The sequence below is a fragment of the Pagrus major genome, chromosome 1, assembly GCF_040436345.1.
Source record: "Pagrus major chromosome 1, Pma_NU_1.0".
NCBI lineage: Eukaryota > Metazoa > Chordata > Actinopteri > Spariformes > Sparidae > Pagrus > Pagrus major.
The window spans coordinates 15,533,009-15,553,827 of NC_133215.1; the positions used below are offsets into that span (position 1 = coordinate 15,533,009).

A 20,819-nucleotide genomic window follows, 5' to 3' on the forward strand; every position below is an offset into this window, starting at 1 on the left:
ATAAACTCAAAATAAAAAAAACAAAAGACAAAAAGTAGAAATTATAAAATAAATACTATAATTATGAGATAAAAGAAACAATTATGAGACCAAGGTTAAAATCATGAGATAAATGTCATTTCAAAACAAGAAGTGACATTTTTGACATAAAAAGTCCAAATTATGAGAAAAAACTTAAAATATGAAAAATAAAATGATGAAATGAAAGTTACAATTATTACATAAGAGTCGAAATCATCAGATAAAATGTAAAAATTTTACTCATTATTTGACTTTTTTTAATCACATAATTTTTACTTTTAATGTCATGATTGGCATGACAATTAGAAATCCATAAAATAAAGATTATGCATTTAGTTTCATAATTGTAGACATAATTGTAAGGGTTAAGAAATGGCCATCGGCATAAACAATATACATTAAGAGCCATAATTTACTAGCAAATAGCCTAGAACAAGTCTAATGAAGCCACTTTGAAATTAAAGGTTGAATTAGAAGATAACTGGACTGTATGTAGACCTTGGCTTAACATTATTATATTAATCAAGTTGGCAAATTTCTCCAAATAAGATTGCCTTATTTCAAGCGATTGGATATCTTAACTAACGTGTCAATAGTCAATAATGCAAAAATCGGGTGCAGTAGCATAAACTAATGTAAAAATAAACGTAACCACTGCGCTAAAAAATGCATAATGAAGCATAATGAAATGGTTTGTAGTATAACTACATGGGGATTTAGCTTATTCTGGTTGTAAAATGCACATGTTAAGTGAATTTGTAATAATAATTCAATTCATAGTCGTGTTCTAAGTGTAAAGTATTACAAATGTGTATATAAAGAGTTAAAAAGGAGGAATTTTATGATTAAAAGAGGTGTAAAAAGATAAATAATTCATTTGTTTGCTAAAATACCTTAACATATGGTTACTCATGGCAAGTAATTCATTTTTGTTGCTAAAACAGTTACTGTTGTGATACATTGCAATTTAGATAGATAGATAGATAGATAGATAGATAGATAGATAGATAGATAGATAGATAGATAGATAGATAGATAACTTTATTAATCCCCAATGGGAAATTAGGTTACCATATCAGCTGGTACATTCAAGTACAAATACAGTACACGTGTAGAATAAGAAGCAATAAAGTACTATATACAATATACAAAAAACAATAAAATGCTTGGGTAGTTATAGAATAAAATAAAATACTGAGGTAAATAATTTAAAATAAAATAAGATAATATGCTGAGGTATTGAGGAGTAAAGTGGAACATAAGGTGCAAGAGAATAAGGTGCAGTTGTATATACAGTAATAATAATTTAACTACAGTAGTAATAATTTAAGATTATTTGTGCGTTTTGGAGTGAGCGTTGTAAAGTCTGATGGCACCAGGTAGGAATGATTTCCTGTGCCGTACACAGGACACCCCAGGACACCACAGCGAAGAAGATGGTGCTCGCAACAACAGACTGATAAAACATCTGGAGCATCCTGTTGCAGACATTAAAGGACCTGAGCCTCCTCAGGAAGTAAAGCCGGCTCAGGCCCTTTTTGTAGACTGCCTCCGTGTTTGAAGACCACTCCAGTTTATTGTCCAGCACCACATCCAGATATTTGTATGAGTCCACAATGTCAACATCAGTTGCACCGATGCAGACTGGAGAGGGCGGGGGCTTGTTCCTCCTGAAGTCCAACACCATCTCTTTTTCGTCTTCGCCACGTTCAGCTGCAGGTGGTTCTCCCCACACCACTTAACAAAATTGCCGACCAGGTCCCTGTACTCATCCTCCCTCCCACCTTCTACACGCCCCACAATGGCCGTGTCATTAGAGAATTTCTGCAGATGACACGACTCAGTGCGGTACTTAAAGTCTGCAGTGTAGGTGGTGAAGAGGAAGGGAGACAGCACAGTTCCCTGGGGGGTGCCGATGTTGCCTATCAGACGGTCAGACACACAGTTCTGTAATCTCACAAACTGCGGTCTGCCCGTCAGATAGTCATTGACCCATGTGACGAGGGGAGAATCCACCTGCATGTTCTCCAGTTTGGCCTTCAGCAGCCTGGGCTGGATGGTGTTGAAGGCGCTGGAGAAGTTGAAGAACATGACGCGGACAGTGGTGTTGGGTCTATCCAGGGAGGAGTAGGCTTCCTGCAGCAGGTATATGATTGCATCATCTACCCCAACATGGGGCTGATATGCAAACTGTAGGGGGTCCTGTGACTATGGGTCTAAGGTGTGCTAGAACCAGCCTCTCCATGACTTTCATAATATGAGAGGTCAGTGCGATCGGCCTGTTATCATCCAGTGCCACAGGACATCCTTTTTTGGGCACTGGGACGAGGCAGGGTGTTTTCCACAGCACTGGCACTCTCTGAAGGTGGAGGCTCAGGTTGAAGAGGTGCTGGAGAACTCCGCAGAGCTGGCTGGCACAGGCCTTCAGCATGCGAGGGCTGATGCAGTCCGGTCTGGCAGCTTTCCTCTCCTTGAGCCTCTCCAGCTCTCTCTTCACCTGGCTGGCTGTGATGTTATGTCCGGTCTGGGGGGTGGGGTGTGAGAGAGTCTGTGGTGGGTGACAGCAGGGGGGTGGGGGGAGGGGGTGAGGGAGGTGGTGATAGCTCGTGTCTGCTGCGGGGGTTGGTGTGGGGCTGTGTCCTGCAGTGGTTGCTCAGAGGAGCAGCAGGGGTGCTGCTGGGGGTGGGGGAGCTAGAGTCAAACCTATTGAAAAACTGGTTGAACTCATTTGCTCGTTGTTCATTTCCCTCAGCTGCTCCTCCACCTTTCCTCTGGAAGCTGGTAATCTCTCTCATCCCACTCCATACATCCCTGGTGTTGTTGTTTTCCAGTTTGTGTTCCAGTTCTCTCCTGTAGTTGTACTTATTCTCCCTGATGCTATGTTTGAGCTCTCTTTGAACACGCTTGAGCTCTGCTCGGTCCCCTTACCTAAAGGCCCTCTTTTTCTCATGAAGTGGGGCCTTTAGGTCACTGGTATACCAGGGTTTGTTGTTGGGGTAGCAGCGGACCTCTTTAGTGGGGATGGAGTTGTCCATGCAAAACCCAGTGTATTCAGAGATACAGTCAGTAAGGCCATCAATGTCCTCGCCGTGTGGTTTGTACAGGACATCCCAGTCAGTGGCTTCCAGGGCCCCCTGCAGTGATTCCATGGCCTCAGGAGACCATTTCCTCACAGTCCTCACTGTCACTGGTTGCTGCTGAACCACAGGCTTGTATGATGGAGAGAGCAGGACGAGGTTGTGATCTGACCTCCCCAGGGGGGGAGGGCAGTGGAGCTGTATGGATCTTTAACATTTGCATACAGCAGATCTATTGTCTTATCTTCCCATGTAGTGCATTTAACAAACTGGAGAAAAGTTGGGAGTGTGGATGAGAGAGTTATGTGGTTGAAGTCACCTGTGATGATGATGAAGGCTCTGGGGTATTTCGTCTGAAGTCCCGCGGTCACAGCGTTGATGACGTCACATGCTGCTACTGCATTCCCAGATGGCGGAATGTAAACAGTGATGGCGATGACACTAGTGAACTCCCGTGGCAAATAATATGGACGTAGTCCGATGGCAATGAGCTCGATGTCCGGGCTGCAGACGCGCTCTTTCACAGAGATGTGCCCGGGGTGACACCACCTGTTGTTAAGGAGCATGGCGAGCCCTCCTCCTTTTTTCTTGCCCCTTGCAGTGGTGTCTCTGTCGGCTCGGGGATGGTGGCGTTGGAGTCCGGTATCTGCTTGTTTAGTCACGTTTCCGTGAAACACAAACTACTGGACTCTCTGTACTCCCTCTGCTTCTGGGCGAGCACTTCCAGTTCGTCCATCTTATTTGCCAGGGACCTCACATTTCCCGTAATAACTGCGGGGATGCAGGGTTTAAACTTCTTACTCTTCCTTCTCCGTTTAACACCCACTTTGCAGCCTCGCCGTCTCCTTCTTAGCTCCTCCGGTATTGTGGGTCTCTCCCCGGCTAAGAGGGTTGCAGGCTTCAGAGCAATCAGCTGGTCACGGTTGTAAACAATGCCGGCTGTATTGCAGGCCTGGCTTCTAGTCATCAGGAGAGACCCAAGTACGAGAAAAGTTAAAAGGAGATGTCCAAACCGATGAAAAAGCATCTTGATGTGTGGATAATGTAAAAATCCACAGAAAAACAAGCTAAAAACACAATAAAAACTTAATAAAAACTACGAAGTACCGGGAGCTGCTACGATAGGCTGCCACTAGCACGGCGCCATCTTGGATGGTAATTTTATTTCATTGCACTAGAAGTATATCGTTAGTTTTTGGTTGTACATTGTAAGATACACTAAATGGAGAAAGAAGTTAATGAGAACTTACAATTCTGTACTATTTATGTAGGTTGGTTTTTTGAAGGACCAGATTTACAGACGAACTTGGTGGTGGCGAGCCCAGACCAGCGAGACTGTGGACGGTCGTGGACGTGGTGTGGCCTTCCGTAGGACCTGCCTACAGACAACGTTGGATTTGCTTGATTCATTCACTCTGATCCCAGATCAGAACACATAGACACTATTAAATTAGTAGCAGTAACCAACACTGAACACACTTCAGGACACCAAGACACCAAGAACTGAACTGAAACTTTCATAACTCCTAAGTCAAGGGAGCTTTTGAGAGTCTCACTCAGAGAGACTTATTCTTTTATTTTTGTTTATTATTTTTGAAGCGCTCTATTTTATTTTATTTTCATACAAACTGCAGTACTGTGAATGTTTTGCTTATTGCTGAAAAGGCAATAAGATTGTCAACTGTTCAGCCCAATACCTACTCCCTTGAGTTATTTAAGGTTTACTCCTATAGGACCTAGACAGATGCTAGTATCTCTTCTACCCCACCCAGTTAGGACTTGAGGTGCTACATGATATTTTCTATCATTTCTGCGCAGTTGCATCATTTATTTTCAAGATGAAGTTTGACGATATCCTGACAGAGGTGAATGGCTTTGGGAGATTCCAATTAAGGACGATCCTGTTGATGTTAGCTGCTCGTATGACTTTGCCTTGTCACTATCTGCTGAATAATTTCATAGCAGCCGTTCCCTCTCACCACTGCGACATCACCTCTCTGGATTATGGAGGTGTTTTAAGCAATTTATCACATGAAGAGAGGCTTATTGTCAGTATTCCAGTTCAGGAGGATGGGACTCTAAGCTCCTGTCAGATGTTTGCAGAGCCTCAGTATCATCTGCTGATAAACTCCTCCTACACCACTGACCTACCCACAGTGCCGTGTCAGAATGGATGGATGTACGATAACACCACGTCTAAGTCTACTCTGGCCACAGAGGTGAGTTTAATTTATTTCCATTTACAATAAATTTAGCTATATCAATCCCAAGTTAACCACTTTATTCTTTACTTTTCTGTGTGTTGTCTGTGTTTACATCATAGTGGGATCTGGTTTGTGGTAAGAGAGGACTGAACAAAGCATCAGCAACTATCTTCTTCCTTGGGGTCATGTTTGGAGCAACAGTATTTGGTTATCTGAGTGACAGGTATTCATGCCTTTAACTCTCAGACGTGGTTAAATTACGCTAATTTATTCTGATTGTATTTACAAAGAAAAGAGAGAAACTTGTACACGGAAATACATTTTTGTTATAGTATAACTGTTAATATTGTTTTAGTTAAGTCTCTGTGCGTTCCTTAAAAACTCATCTTACTATAACGATACTTACGTTGGTGTGCTTGTGGATAGAAGAGCTTAATTTGTTCAGTGTGCTCACCAAAGAAAGAAGCTAATCTAGTTAAAGATAAGACAAGTTAAAACTCAACTATTGACTGACAGATAGGTTGATGTACAGCGAAGTATAACTGTGTTGATCTTCACAGAACCTGAACATATTTCTAATCATTACCCCAACCATAAAGTGAACCTTAACCCATGCTTTTAATATCTCATGAACAGACTACGTATTATTTTACACAGTGTAGACACTGTGTAAGCAGAAATATATTGTTGAATATTATTATAAAGTGTCATTACACCTGCTTTTGAACAGGATGTTTTATCAAACTAAGTGTTTTTACACTTCTAATGGAGATTTGACCTATTCCATAGATTTATCTATAATTTGTCTTACAGGTTCGGCAGGAAAAAAGCACTTCTGGTGTCCTATGTGACAACCACCGTCTTTGGATTTACAAGTGCTTTCTCATCTAATTTCGTCATGTTTGCTGCCATGAGGTTCTTTACAGGATTGGGACTTTCTGGAATAGGTTTAATCACTGTGGCCCTTCGTAAGTTATATGTCTTGGTTTGTGCCTTGAAAAAAATCAGAAAACAAAGAAAAACACAAAGTAACATTGCAAACAAATATATAGCGAGTTAAAATAAATCCCCATTAGATGTGGGATTTTTTTATAACCTCAGAGTCACTACAGTCAGTATAAGCTATAATTTAGCATTATAAATAAAGTAAAAGTATAAATAAAGTGTTTATCTAAGTGTGCATTGTCAGGTATGTTTGAATCAATTTTATTTATCATTATTGATGTTTTTTATAGGTATTGAATGGGTGGACATTAAGCATCGAAATGCAGTGGGCAATTTAGTGGGCATGGACTGGAGTATTTGTGCTGCTCTACTCCCTGTTGTGGCCTATTTTGTGGATGACTGGAGGTACCTGGTGGCCACAGTAACCTCTCCACTGTGTCTGGGCATTATTTGTTGGTGGTAAGCAAAAATAGATTTCCTGCCTTTCAGTTATTACAGTGTGAAGCTGCCCTGGCATTAGTCAGACATATTTACGGTGTTTAAAGAAGCTTCTTCTCATTAATAGTATGACTTCTAGTTTTAAGGAAGCAGAGGTCTGACTCGTGAATTTACATGAAAAATCACAGGTGGCTCCCTGAGTCAGCCAGATGGCTGACAAGTAACGGAAAGGCGGAGAGTGCTCATTTTTACCTGACCAAGTGTGCAAAAGTCAACGGCAGAGAGAAGTTCATGGCTGACCTAAAGCCTGAGGTACAAACCTTCACATAGTCTGATCATTTCTACTAGATATTGATGTCAACTTCTGCTTTGACCAAGGTTTCCTTTTTACTCTCCAGGCTCTGTCCAAAGAAATACCTGTAGAAAATGAAAACAGAAAATATTCCTATTTGGACCTTGTGAGGACCCCCAGAATGAGGAGACTGGCTCTACTCACTGGCATTGTGTGGTATATACATTTATTTTCTTTTTGGTTTTTAACAGCTTAGATTGTCCACTGTCCATATTATTAATAATGATAATAATAATAATGCATTTTATCTAAAGGCGCCTTTCAAAGCACTCAAGGACACCACACATAGCAACAACAGTACATCAAAAAAGAAAATCAGAAAACATTTTAGTGCAATTATGAAAGATAAATAAATAAATATGAAGATGGGATTACATAGTGCAATAATAGAGAATAGGCAAAGGTGTGATTGTATGATTAGTCTGATACAGAATAAGCTACTCGGAATAAGTGTGTTTTCAGGGGGGGATTTAAAGGTGGAGACAGTGTCAGAAGTTTGAATGTCTGGTGGGAGAGAATTCCAAAGGCTGGGGGCAGATTGGCTGAAAGCTCTTGACCTCTTGAGGTGTGTGGATTTGGATAAGTTCATCGAGATATGATGGTGCCAGGTTGTGAAGGATCTTGAAAGTGAGGAGTAGAATCTTAATTTGATAGGGAGCCAGTGGAATTGCTGCAGGGCCGGAGTGATGTGTTCAGTAGAGGGAGTTCTGGTGATGATACGAGCAGCTGCGTTCTGGACCAGTTGGAGTTTATGGAGTGATTTCCGAGGAAGACCATGGAGGAGAGAATTACAGTAGTCCGGACGGGAAGTAATCAGGGTGTTTACGAGAATAGCAGTGCAGGTTGGTGTAAGTGAGGGACGGAGACGGTTGATGTTGCATAGATGGAAGTATGCAGACCGGGTAACATTATTGATGTGGGCTTCAAAGGTTAAGGTGCCGTCCAGGATGACACCCAGGCTCTTTACCTGAGGTGATGGTGGGACAGTGGAATTGTCAATGGACATGGAGAAGGGGTTGTGTTTTGCTAGGGTGGATCTGGTACCAATGAAGAGGACCTCGGTTTTGTCGCTGTTCAGTTTAAGGAAGTTGAGTGAGAACCATGATTTAATTTCCAGTAGGCAGTTGGATAGAGCTGTGAGTGGTAGAGTGGAGTTAGGCTTGGTGGAAATATAGAGCTGGGTATCGTCTGCATAGCAGTGGAATTGAATATGAAATTTCTTGAGAATGTATCCAAGGGGCAGAAGATAAATAGTGAACAGGAGGGGGCCAAGGACAGAGCCCTGGGGAACACCGCTGGAGACTGGGGAGGAGCCAGATCTTAGGTTCTTGAGTTGAACAAATTGGGTGCGACCAGTGAGATAGGATTTCAGCCAATCCAGAGGGATGTCAGTGATTCCAATGGAGGCCAGTCTGTCCAGGAGCTGAGCTGCAACAGTTCTTTCGAGTATTTTGGAGAGAAATGGCAGGTTTGAGATGGGACGAAAGTTGTTCAAATCATTCGGGTCTGCACCAGGTTTCTTGATAGTTGGAGTGATTGCAGCAGTCTTTAGTGATGATGGAACAACACCAGAAGTCAGTGAGGAATGAATGATGTCAGTTATGAGAGAGGACAAGGCAGGCAGGCAGGCAGCTTTTTACCAGGTAGGTAGGTAGGAGGGTCTAGCTGGCAGGTGGATGATTTGGATTTATATTACAATGAAGTCAGACAGTATGATTATTTCACCTCAAGGTGTCCTGAAATCGAAACATTGCCACACTATTATCATGTGATATTAACCCACGTACCCACAGCTGCCTTGCACAATGATTTAGAACAGAGGTTTAACTTTTGACAGTTGAAGTAATCTGTTACAAATACCTGCCAGCCAATCAGAAACTAGTATTTTTAGGAGCAAATGTGTAACTTCTCCTCTCTTTTCGTTCATAGGTTTGCAGTGGCCTGTACGTATTACGGAATCAGCTTGAATATTGGCGGCTTTGGTGTGAACATTTATCTCACACAGTTCATCTACGGCGCAATTGAAGTGCCAGCAAAAGTCTTAGTCTTTTTCAGCTTTGACAAAATTGGCCGAAGGTTAACTCAGGCTGGAACACTCGTCCTGACTGGACTGTGTATACTCTGCAACATGTTTATCCCTCAAGGTAAATGAGCATTAGTCAAGTGTGTCTCTAGCCACATTTCAACTGCAAGAACTTCCCCCAAAGACCTGGAACCACTCCGGTGCCCAGTGTCGTAATCAAAATCCAGGTACATTAATTTATTCCCCCAAAAGTCCCTACACAGGGGGTATTATTTTGCAAAGTACAGGAACTTTCAGGGCTTGCAGTGCTCAACATTTCTGATTGGCCGTGTACTTGCAGCATTTTAATTCTATCGCCATCACTAAAAAATCTGCAGCTGCAAACCAGTTTATTTTTTGTTCATTGTGTTCATTTTGCTTTTACACATTAAAAAGCAAGTAAGGTGACTAATTTGCCAAAACTTTGCGGGTCTTTAGACCATGGTGGATGGGCAGATAACACTAGGATAAAAGAACCTTTCAGTTCCATGAAAAGTAGTTCCAGGTACTTTGGGTGGAAATGTTGCTTTTGAAACAGTAAGTGTATATTGAAACCACTTTAGCTACTACAACAACAATAGATCACAGCAACAAAGGACAAAGCTAAACTCGGAATAAAATGCTATACATTTGAATTTTCTAATTTCCTCAGTAAAAAGTAAATAAGATAAAAACTACCATGGGGAGTTGCCATAGTTGTGCAAAGTCAAATTCTACATGTAGCAGCTTTAGATATATTAAAAGTTCAGGCTAAAATGTCTTTTACAATTTTCTCTTTTCAGATAAGGGGCCATTTCAGATGGCTGTGGGAGCTTTGGGCAAAATGTTCGCAGAGGTGGCTTATACAGGTGCATTTCTGTACACAACAGAGCTTTACCCCACAGTAATGAGGTCAGTAAACCATCTAATATGCGGATATCGCAATGCACGTGCTGACAATAAAGTTTTTTTGAGATTTATAGATCATAGGTACATAAGGTACAAGTTGGATTCCTAGAACCTATTTAAGCAAGGTTAAGAACATGTTTTATAAAAGAGGCTCCGGGTCTTTAGACATGAGGAAGTTGCAGCCATGTCCTGGAGCTGAATGCCCCTAAATGTTACAAATTTGTTGTGTTTTTTGGTTACACAGGCAAAATGGAATGGGTTTCTGCTACTTCTTGGCCCAAAACGGCGTGGCTGTGTCTCCCATTATTAGCCTCCTTGAAGAAGTGTGGGGCCATTTACCAAGTACTATTTTCACCCTGTTGGCTTTTGCTGCTGGGCTGTCAACTTTGCTTCTCGGTGAGACACGAAACATCCATCTGCCAGAGACTATTGAGGATGTGGAACAGACGAGGTACTGGGCTTTGTTTTTGATTGCATCCAAACATTTAAATGAAAAATATGTTACAACAACAAAAAATGTTTTTTGTGTTTCAGAAGAAGCTCAATCTCCACACCTGAGGAGAAATCTCAACTCTGAATTTTGTCAAATTGCAATCACAAGGCTCATAAGTTATGTGCAGGGAATATAAGTAGTGATAATGTGTTTCGACAATGAAAGAATAAACAAGAGTTACATATCTGTATAACACTTTTCAACTAGAAGATGGATTTCCTGTCGAAAATACAGTGTGAATGCTGAAATGCCTGTTGCTGGAAATGCAGAAATTGCCTTGCACTGCCATACCAATAGCCATGATATGAACCACTGATCTTGCAGTCCTGTGTACATGAGCTTTATGCTCATATACCAATTGTCCACTGAGCAGGACAGCTATGTGTATGTCAGTATGTGTGTATAAAGTTGAATAAACATCATAATGTGCGAGTGACGCTGCCTTTTATAGCTTTATTGTGATAGGACAAGAAAGAGTGACAGGAAGTGGAGAGAGAGAGAGAGAGTTTGTGGATGACATGCAGTAAAGAGTTATAGGATGGATTCAAACCCCGGGCCACTTTGGCAAGGACACAGCCTCTGTACATGGGGGACATGCCCTGGCAATTGAGCTACCAGGGCACTTCTAAAATGTGGAGTAGTTGAACATGTGTCGGCCCTGTAGTGTCTGTCGAACCGGCAAAGAGAGTCAGCTGAAGGCCTGACATAGGACTTCTCCAGTTGTAGTAGTACCAGTTGCAGCAGCAGTAGTACAAGTAATAGCAGAGGTATAATGACTGTAGTAAAAGTAGTAGTGGTAGTAAAGGTTGTAGTAGTAGCCGAATGCAGGATTGAAACCACCAACCTTGTGATCGTGTGCTTTCCATTCATTCTCTATGGTAAAATTCTGTTGAAAAAAATTTAATATTTTAGTACAAGAGGTATAAAAAGCACCCTTGTCCTAAAAAGGCTGAAAATTAGACATTTGAGTGGTTTCATAGCAGAAAGCACGCAGGTCTTGAAACGTGCCAAAAAATGCGAAATATTAAGGAAGGTCGCCCACTTGACAATCCAATAGTGTGAACCGACTCAATACTTGCAGGTGACTTATTGTAAATTTCTTGTATCTTGGAAAACAATTCCTCTTTCTTATCGTGTTTTACAAGTAAGACTTGGTGTGTGATAATTAGAAGGGAAAAACATAACAAGCAACTGTAGTGTCCTCACTTCAGCTTGAAATGTTTAAATTTCAACTACTGAAGCTTCCAAAAATAATGAAGAAGTATTATTAAAGGATGATTCAGTGATCTAATGTTCAGGCAGCAGTAAGCACAGCCATCATCTGGAAGTCAGAGAAATGCATCCTATTGTTGACAGGTGTGGGTTTGATGTGCACAGGATCCACCTTTATTGCTTAAAGTAGACACTTAAGGTATATTGATGTGCTTAACTGGTACTCTGTGCAATTGAATGTGTTTTATTAGCTGTGTTGATGTTGCCTTCATGCCTTCAGCAAATGTTTTTAAGGCTGTACTGTACATCCTCATCCTCTTTTTTGCAAAACACAGTACATTGTGTCTACAGTGGAATTAGCATGTCACTCAGAAGACAGTCTCATTTGGAGCAAAACACAGGGACACTAAATTGACAATATCATGAATAAACGTAAACAAATGCAACAACATGGACGGACTCAGGGCCATCCCTATCATCATCAGAATACGTGATTTTTATTCAGTTTCTTTCCTCTGAGACAATTTTAGATGAAACTATTATCAGTCTAGTTCAGGAAATTAAATAAACATTAGTTACAGTGGATGTTAATTGCTATTTTCACACTTGCAAATAATCAAAACAAATCTTTGATGCAAATCATTTAAGAAGATACATGAACTGTATACAAAATGAATTTATGGTTTCTCATTACTCTCATTTTCCCTTGAATTTATCACACACTATGCCACATATAAAGCAAGAAAAGAAATAGTTGTTTTCCAAATTACAAGAAATTTACAGCAAGTCCCGTGCCAGTCTTGAGTCAGTTGATAAGCCCACCAAATCTCCAGAGGGTTCAGCAGCTGAATCTGCCATCTCAGATCCCCCTTTCTTTCATCTCTTTGCCCTTGCTCCACTGTTTTATCACCTTATAACGACCTATCAAATCTCAGACTGTCTTCTGGTTTTTAGAATCAACTACTGCCTCCTCAGCTTTTACTTTCTTTCAGGAAAAATCCTCTTGTTACTGAACCCAAAAATCAGTCATGAATCAGTGGCATGATAAAATATTTAATTACATTTATTGAAAAAGTTATACATGTTGTACATATTTGAGAAACACTTGCATGTTCAGTCTTTTGTTGTTTAAACATATAACCACTAGTTACACCGATCAGGCATAGTATTATGACTACTGACAGGTGAAGTGAATAACACTGATTATCTCTTCATCATGGCACCTGTTACTGGGTAGGATATATTAGGCAGCAAGTGAAGTTGTCCTCAAAGTTGATGTGTTAGAAGCAGGAAAAATGGGCAAGCGTAAGGATTTGAGCGAGTTTGGCAAGGGCCAAATTGTGATGGCTAGACGACTGGGTCAGAGCATCTCCAAAACTGCAGCTCTTGTTGGGTGTTCCCGGTCTGCAGTGGTCAGTATCTATCAAAAGTGGTCCAAGGAAGGAACAGTGGTGAACTGGCGACAGGGTCATGGGCGGCCAAGGCTCATTGATGCACGTGGGGAGCGAAGGCATTAAAGACAAAACTCAGGATGGAGATTTCTCCTCAGGTGTGGAGATTGACCTTCTTCTGAAACACAAAAGACATCTTCATGTTATACCATAACTCTCGTTTGATTGTTTGGATGCAAATCAAATTAAAGCCCAGTACCTTGTCTGTTCGACGTCCTCAACAGTCTCTGGCAGACGGACGTTTTTTGTCTCAGGAAGAAAAAAAGCTGACAACCCAGCAGCAAAAGTCACAAGGGAGAAAATAATACTCGGTAAATGGACCCACACTTCTTCAAGAAGAATGATCAGGGGAGACACAGCCACACCTAGCCGGGCCATTAAGGAGCCGTAACCCAATCCATTTTGCCTGTGTTACCAAAAATACAACATTCAAGTAACATTTAAGAAACAACCATTTCCAGGAAAGAACTGCAACTCCTTCATGTATAAAGGCCTGCTCAGTGTGTTCAGTTAGATGTGTCAGTTAAACTTGCTTCTTGAAAAAAGTCCTCTGTATAGATGTTGATTGTAAATGTGCACAATCTAAGTTCTATATTAGTTGACTGACCTCATTACTGTGGGGTAAAGCTCAGTTGTGTACAGATATAGACCTGTAAAACCTGCCTCTATCACCATTTTGCCCAAAGCTCCCACAGCTGTCTGAAACATCCCCTTATCTGAAAAACAAAAAGTTGCATGAGGACATTTTAACTCAAACCTTTATTATATGTAAAACCACTATGTGTAGAGTTTGTCTGTTCACAACTATGACTTCCCCTAAAGGTAGTCAGGTACTGTCAATTTTATAACTACGGCTTTTTGTATATCTGTTTAAATGTGCCATTATGTTTGCTGCAGTAACATACTATGAGCATAGAAACGCTTAAAATGACTGAAAGCAGCCTCTATGATTGTTAAAGCAGAGTGCATGCGTGTTTTGAACTCATCTATGTGGGTGCATCTTACTCTCCAAATATGAGCCCTTTACATAGCAAGAAAAATACTGCACCTTTGACTTCAGACAAGGTTTTTGTTGGTCTATGGTGCAGTCACTTTCGGCTGCCTCAAGATAGAAATGCGGCATCTTTGTTTCTGACCGCACCTCACTTTACACATTCAGAAACACCCCGAGTTACTCCAAAGGTCCCTGGAGAAAGTTCCTTCGGTGGAAACACGGCTAAAGAGACACACACTTGAACTGATTTACCTTGAGGGATGAAGATGTTGCAAAGTACACAAAGTCCAGTCAGAACGAGTGATCCAGCTTGACTTAACCTTCGGCCAATTTTTTTAAAGCTGAAATAGATGAAGGCTTTTCCTGGTATTTCAATTGCGCCGTAGATGAACTGTGTGAGATAAATGTTCACCCCAAAGCCATCAATATTCAAGCTGATTCCATAATACGTAAAGGCCACTGCAAACCTATAAACAAAATGAAAGTCCTTTTTTTTTAGTTAAACATTCGCCCCATAAGATAGTAGTTTCTAAATTGGCTAGCAGGTATCTGTTACAGATTACTTAAACTCTCAATGTGCAAGGTAGGTTGGGTTCAGTAATACCATGTGATAATACAGTGTTGCACCTTATTCTAGAGTACTCCAAGAAGAAGTTATAAACTGTATTTTTTGTCAAATTAAGCAAAAACTAGAAACAATATGGTCTTTAAAAAACAGCAAACAAAGATAATCCTACCCTAAGTAAACATATTCCTTGTTAGTTATTTTTTTCTTAACATCAAATTCGAGAAAACAGTTACACCCTAACTATACTGAATATATACTCATAATTAGAGACCAAATAGGAGATCCGAATCCACTATTACACACTATTTTACAAGATTATGCAATTAGAAATCAAATGCAATGCCATATCAGATCCAATCCACTGAAGACAGTGAAAACAAGAAGACAGTGGATTGAACAAATAATACACACACACGTATATGTGTATATATATATATGTGTATATATATATATATATATATATATATATACATATATATATATATATATATATATATATATATATATATATATATATATATATATATATATATATATATATATATCTCAGTTGTTTAAAACCCAAGAACAAAGAAATGTACTGTATATACCACACAATGCCAGTAAGTAGAGCCAGTCTCCTCATTCTGGGGGTCCTCCCGAGGTCCAAAAACGAATATTTCTTGTTTTCATTTTCTACAAGTATTACTTTGGACAGAGCCTGGAGAGGAAAAAGAAGTTGGTATTAATAACTTACTAGAAATGATCAGACTCTGTAAAGTTTTGTACCTCAGGCTTTAGGTCAGCCATGAACTGCTTTCTGCCGTTGACTTTTGCACACTTGGTCAGGTAAAAATGAGCACTCTCTGCCTTTCCGTTACTTATCAGCCATCTGGCTGACTCAGGGAGCCACCTGTGATTTTTCATAGAAAATCCTGAGTCAGGCCTCTGCTTCCTTAAAACTAGATACTATTAATGAGAAGCAGCATCTTTAAACATTGTAAATACGCCTGGCTGATGCTAGAGCAGATTCATACTGTAAAAACTGAAAGATCAATTGTTAATTCTTCCTTACCATGTACATATAATGGCAAGGCACATTGGACAGGTTGCTGTGGCGGTCAAGTACCTCCAGTCATTCACAAAATAGGCCACAAGAGATAATAAAACAGTAGAAATACTCCAGTCCATACTTATTAAAATACCCACTGCAGTGCGATGCTTAATGTCCACCCATTCAATACCTATAAAAAAATCAGCCATAATAAATATCTGTTTGAAATCTGTCTACAAAAACAACACTTCAACAACAGGTCATATCTTTATTTGTTTAAGTTAAAACACAATGTAATGGTAAAGAAGAAGATTGTATCACCTCTACAATTTTACTTTTTATCTTTTTCATTTTTGTTTTCTGAGAATTTCTTTAAGAAAAACACTGGCATATAAAACTCACAAAGGACCACGGTGACTATACTTGTTCCAGAAAGTCCCAATCCTGTAAAGAACCTCATGGCAGCAAACATGATGAAACTAGATGAGAAAGCACTTGCAAATCCAAAGACGGTGGTTGTCACATAGGACACCAGAAGTGCTCTTTTCCTGCCAAACCTGTAAGACCAATTACAGATAAATCTATGGAATAGGTCATGTAAAAACACGAAGAAGGTGTAATGATACTTTATATTAACATATAACTATATATTCCTGCTTATACAGTGTCTACACTGTGTAAAATATGTAGTCTGTACAGTAGATATTAAATGTGGTTAGGTTAGAAATATGTTCAGGTTCGGTCTGTGGAAATGAACTCCGTTTTTCTTTGGTGCATCTACCATTTTGAGCACAATGGACAAATAAAGCTCCTCTATTCATAAGCACACTGTCTGCATAGTTAGCAGATTTTTAAGGACCTAACACATGTAAACTAACACTATATTAACAACAATTACACTACAGCAAAACATACCTTCAGTGTACTATTCCTCTCTTTTGTATTAAATACAAATAGATTAGTGTAATTTAACCATGTACCCAAAGGTGGAAATGTGTTTAAGAGTCTGAGAGTTAAAGGCATGAATACCTGTCACTCAGATAACCAAATACTGCTGCTCCAAACATGACCCCAATGAAGAAGATAGTAGCCGATGCTTTGTTCAGTCCTCTCTTATCACAAACCAGATCCCACTATGAGGTTAACACAGACAACACACAGAAAAGTAAAGAATAAAGTGGTTAACTTGGGATTGATATAGCTAAATTTATTGTAAATGAAAATGAATTAAACTCACCTCTGTGGCCAGAGTAGACTTAAAGGTGGTGTTATCGTACTTCCATCCATTCTGACACGGCACTGTGGGTAGGTCAGTGGTGTTGGAGGAGTTTATCAGCAGATGATACTGAGGCTCTGCAAACATCTGACAGGAGCTTAGAGTCCCATCCTCCTGAACTGGAATACTGACAATAAGTCTCTCTTCATGTGATAAATTCCTAAAAGCTTCTCCATAATCCAGAGAGGTGATGTCGCAGTGGTGAGAGGGAACAGCTGCTATGAAATTATTCAGCAGATAGTGAAAAGGCAAAGCCAAACGAGCAGCTAACATCAACAGGATCATCCTTAATTGGAATTTCCCAAAGCCATTCACCTCTGCCAGGATATTATCAAACTTCATCTTGAAAACAAATGTTGCAACAGCTCAGAAAGGATATAAAATATCACATAGCACAAAAGATGAAAAGTAGGCACTTTTGTGCTCTGTTCAATACTGTTGGTCAGTGGTCAGCTGAGAGAATATGTGCATTTGTAGTCTGACAAGCAGAAGGTTATTTGATGATTTATAACAGGGAGATTACATATGTGTGACATATTTTTAAAAAATAAATCATTTGCTAATGAGCCCACTTTACCACAGTGCAAAAAACCTGTCTAGTTAAAATTTAGTTACCACTGAGGAAGAAATGATTGTCTTAGGGTTCAAAAACGGACATCTTGTGTTTTATAGTGAGAAATATTTGATGGACTGCCATGAAGTGGTTGTTTGAGTTTACTCTATTGGCATTGCAATAAACATTGTTGTACTTGTAAGAACTTGTCTTGGTGCGCTCATAGTGCAGGACAGGCAACATCAACACAGTTAATAAAACACATTCAATTACACAGAGTACTAGTTAAACACATCAGTATACCTTAAGTGTCTACTTTAAGCAATAAAGGTGGATCCTGTGCACATCAAACCCACACCTGTCAACAATAGGATGCATTTCTCTGACTTCCAGATGATGGCTGTGTTTACTGCTGCCTGAACATTAGATCACTGAATCATCCTTTAATAATACTTCTTCATTATTTTTGGAAGCTTTAGTAGTTGAAATTTAAACATTTCAAGCTGAAGTGAGGACACTACAGTTGCTTGTTATGTTTTTCCCTTCTAATTATCACACACCAAGTCTTACTTGTAAAACACGATAAGAAAGAGGAATTGTTTTCCAAGCTACAAGAAATTTACAATAAGTCACCTGCAAGTATTGAGTCGGTTCACACTACTGGATTGTCAAGTGGGCGACCTTTCTTAATATTTCATTGATGAGCCCACTACATCTCCAGAGGGCTCAGCATTGGCTCTGGGCTCAGATCTCCCTTCCTTTCATCTCTTTGCCCTTCCTCCACTGTTTAATCCATTCATAAAAACACAATAATCACCGATCAGTGGTTGGTAAAATATGTTATCATATTTACTTGTTTGAATGTTGAAGCATTCATACTCTAGTTGTTCGAATTGTTAATATTATTAGTCCGTCTGCACATTTTTTGGCATGTTTCAAGACCTGCATGCTTTCTGCTATGAAACCATTCAAATATCTAATTTTCAGCCTTTTTAGGACAAGGGTGCTTGTATTCAATTTTTTATACCTCTTGTCCTAAAATATTATGTTTTTTTCAACAGAATTTTGGGTGCAGAGGTAACGTTTATTTTTACATTAGTTTATGCTACTGCCCCTGATTTTTGCATTAGTGACTATTGACACATTAGTTAAGATATCCAATCGCTTGAAATAAGGCAATCTTATTTGGAGAAATTTGCCTACTTGATTATGTATAATCATATTAAGCCAAGGTCTACATACAGTAAAGTATAGTTTATGCCGACGGCCATTTCTTAACCCTTACAAATAGCGAGTCATAGCCTGAACATATAGTGTCTACAATTATGAAACTAAATGCATTTTCTTTATTTTATGGATTTCTAATTGTCATGCCTTTTATGTCTATGCTAATTCTTTTTGATGTGTCTTGCTCAATAACAAATGTAAGTTTCAGACCTCCTGTGACTACAGTCTGACTTACTTTCAAGGTAGTGTGGTGCCATGTTAAGGGGCACATTGACCTGCATGTACTTGGATGTTCTGGAGTCATTAACAAATTACTTATTTGTAAAAATGTCAATACTTGTTATACAGATGACTGAGCATTGTTTGTGTGCACTTGCCTTTACTAAAAATTCACATGTTGTCATAGCTGACCACTAATCAGAAGTATTTACATTCATACAAGAGGATAAATCTAGGTGCTGTATCGTAGGCAACTGGACTTGCGTTTAAGAGTCGTTAGGGCCACTTGTGGGTCGTTGGTTGAACCGGCCTTCATGTGGGTTTCTAAGGCTAGGTGAGCCCAAGTGTGAATGGTTTTTAAGCTGTCTGGGGCATACCTGGTGCTCAAGAGTAAGAAAACTTTAGCCACTGACAAAAAAATATATTATATATTGATGCAAGTAGAGTATTGTTGAAGGAAAAAAACACAGTAAGAATGTAGAATATTTTGTGAAAAAGTTTGCAACTTGAGAATTGTGAATGAATTCGTATGTTATCAAGAAACTGGTGCCATCTTGTGTTTTTGATGTGTAAAAGCTGCAAGAAGTGCATGTTGAGACACACTTCTTGAGTGAGTCAGCACAAAATCTAATAGCAGCAATCTGAAGAGATTAAAATCCAGTTAGAGGGCCACAATAATACTGGTAACCATATTCAAAACTATTCCACCAATGAAGACATGTACTTACTATTTCATTTTGGAAGACAAAATGCAGGCAGCATCAATAGCCAAGCAGTTCCTGCTGAAAAGGCAAGCAGACAAATAGTCAGACATTATTATTTTCTGCTCTGTGTAATTTTTAACATTGTCTCCTGTTCATACGATCAAGGTGTCTTGTATCAGCTAAAATGTGTCTGGATCTGGTGTGAACATTTGTCAATGGCGCAATGAAAATTCACTTTGAACAAAATGGTACAAAGGTTAAATCAGGCTGGAACAAGTGTTCAGACTGGGACTGTGCATAATTTGCTACATGTTTAATTCCACACGGTAAATGATCAATTTACACTTGTACTTCTTGCAATACATGTGCCACTCCATAAGGTTTCTTACGTGATTTTTTTCTTAAATCTTTTTGTCTGAGCCAGGACCAGTTTTCCTTCGGGGACCCCTCAGCAACGCAGCTCCTAGGGTCACCACAATGGTAGGTTATCTTCAATGGTAAAATAAAGGATATATTTTTCCAATTTACAAATGATACCAATGTCCAAATGTCTTTTCTACATAGTATTTTTACTGAATTACCCGGAAATGCTGCTTCATTAAAACAAATCAAAATAATAATGTTCTGTTAATGTTCTCTTCACGGCAATGACATGCTCCATATGATGTTGAGGAATATCACTGAAACAACAAAACGTAAACAAAATACATTTTTACAATAAACTATTTGAAAACAAATATGATCATATTCATTACACTACAGCTGATCCATGGCTACTTTTTGTGTTGTAATGTAATACAAAGATGATATTTTTAAAATGAGATGCAATAAAATGATGACTCATGTCACATGTCTGCTTTAACTTTCACCCCACATTCATGCAGTTTCACATTCAAACAAAAGTTATTTTAGTGGTTAAGTGAAGTCAAATATTCACCAATTTCAACTGTAAACCTTCAGCCCCTGAAATGGGCCCTGTGCAGGTCTCACAGTCAGATTTGCAGTCTGTTTGTTTTGGGTATATATGCATGAGTGAGTGAAGACAGAGGAATTGTTTTTTCAATTTTAAAGAAAGACATTGAGCACACGTTGGGAGGCCACA

At 39.5% G+C, this 20,819-nt stretch overlaps 2 protein-coding genes across 3 annotated transcripts; one reads left to right on the forward strand and one right to left on the reverse strand.

The window, feature by feature from the left end:
- The first annotated feature begins 4,353 nt into the window (after window positions 1-4,353).
- On the forward strand, window positions 4,354-10,916 carry LOC140998455 (solute carrier family 22 member 7-like). Of its 2 annotated transcripts, none has more exons than XM_073468754.1 (10): window positions 4,354-5,317; window positions 5,422-5,525; window positions 6,116-6,270; window positions 6,538-6,706; window positions 6,874-6,997; window positions 7,084-7,193; window positions 8,967-9,181; window positions 9,882-9,990; window positions 10,232-10,438; window positions 10,522-10,916. In XM_073468754.1, exons 1-10 carry the CDS (start codon window positions 4,937-4,939, stop codon window positions 10,562-10,564), a joined length of 1,617 nt encoding a protein of 538 aa, XP_073324855.1. In that variant the 5' UTR covers window positions 4,354-4,936; the 3' UTR covers window positions 10,565-10,916. The 2 variants fall into 2 exon arrangements, with proteins under 2 accessions (XP_073324855.1, XP_073324865.1); XM_073468764.1 differs by having other exon boundaries at window positions 10,525-10,916.
- A 2,254-nt stretch (window positions 10,917-13,170) lies between these two features.
- LOC141002371 (solute carrier family 22 member 7-like) lies at window positions 13,171-17,356 on the reverse strand. The gene is made up of 10 exons (XM_073473683.1): window positions 16,976-17,356; window positions 16,768-16,871; window positions 16,141-16,295; window positions 15,760-15,928; window positions 15,474-15,597; window positions 15,296-15,405; window positions 14,390-14,604; window positions 13,751-13,859; window positions 13,343-13,549; window positions 13,171-13,261 (listed from the first exon to the last, which is right to left on the reverse strand). Exons 1-10 carry the CDS (start codon window positions 17,354-17,356, stop codon window positions 13,219-13,221), a joined length of 1,617 nt encoding a protein of 538 aa, XP_073329784.1. The 3' UTR covers window positions 13,171-13,218.
- Between the last annotated feature and the right edge of the window lie 3,463 nt (window positions 17,357-20,819).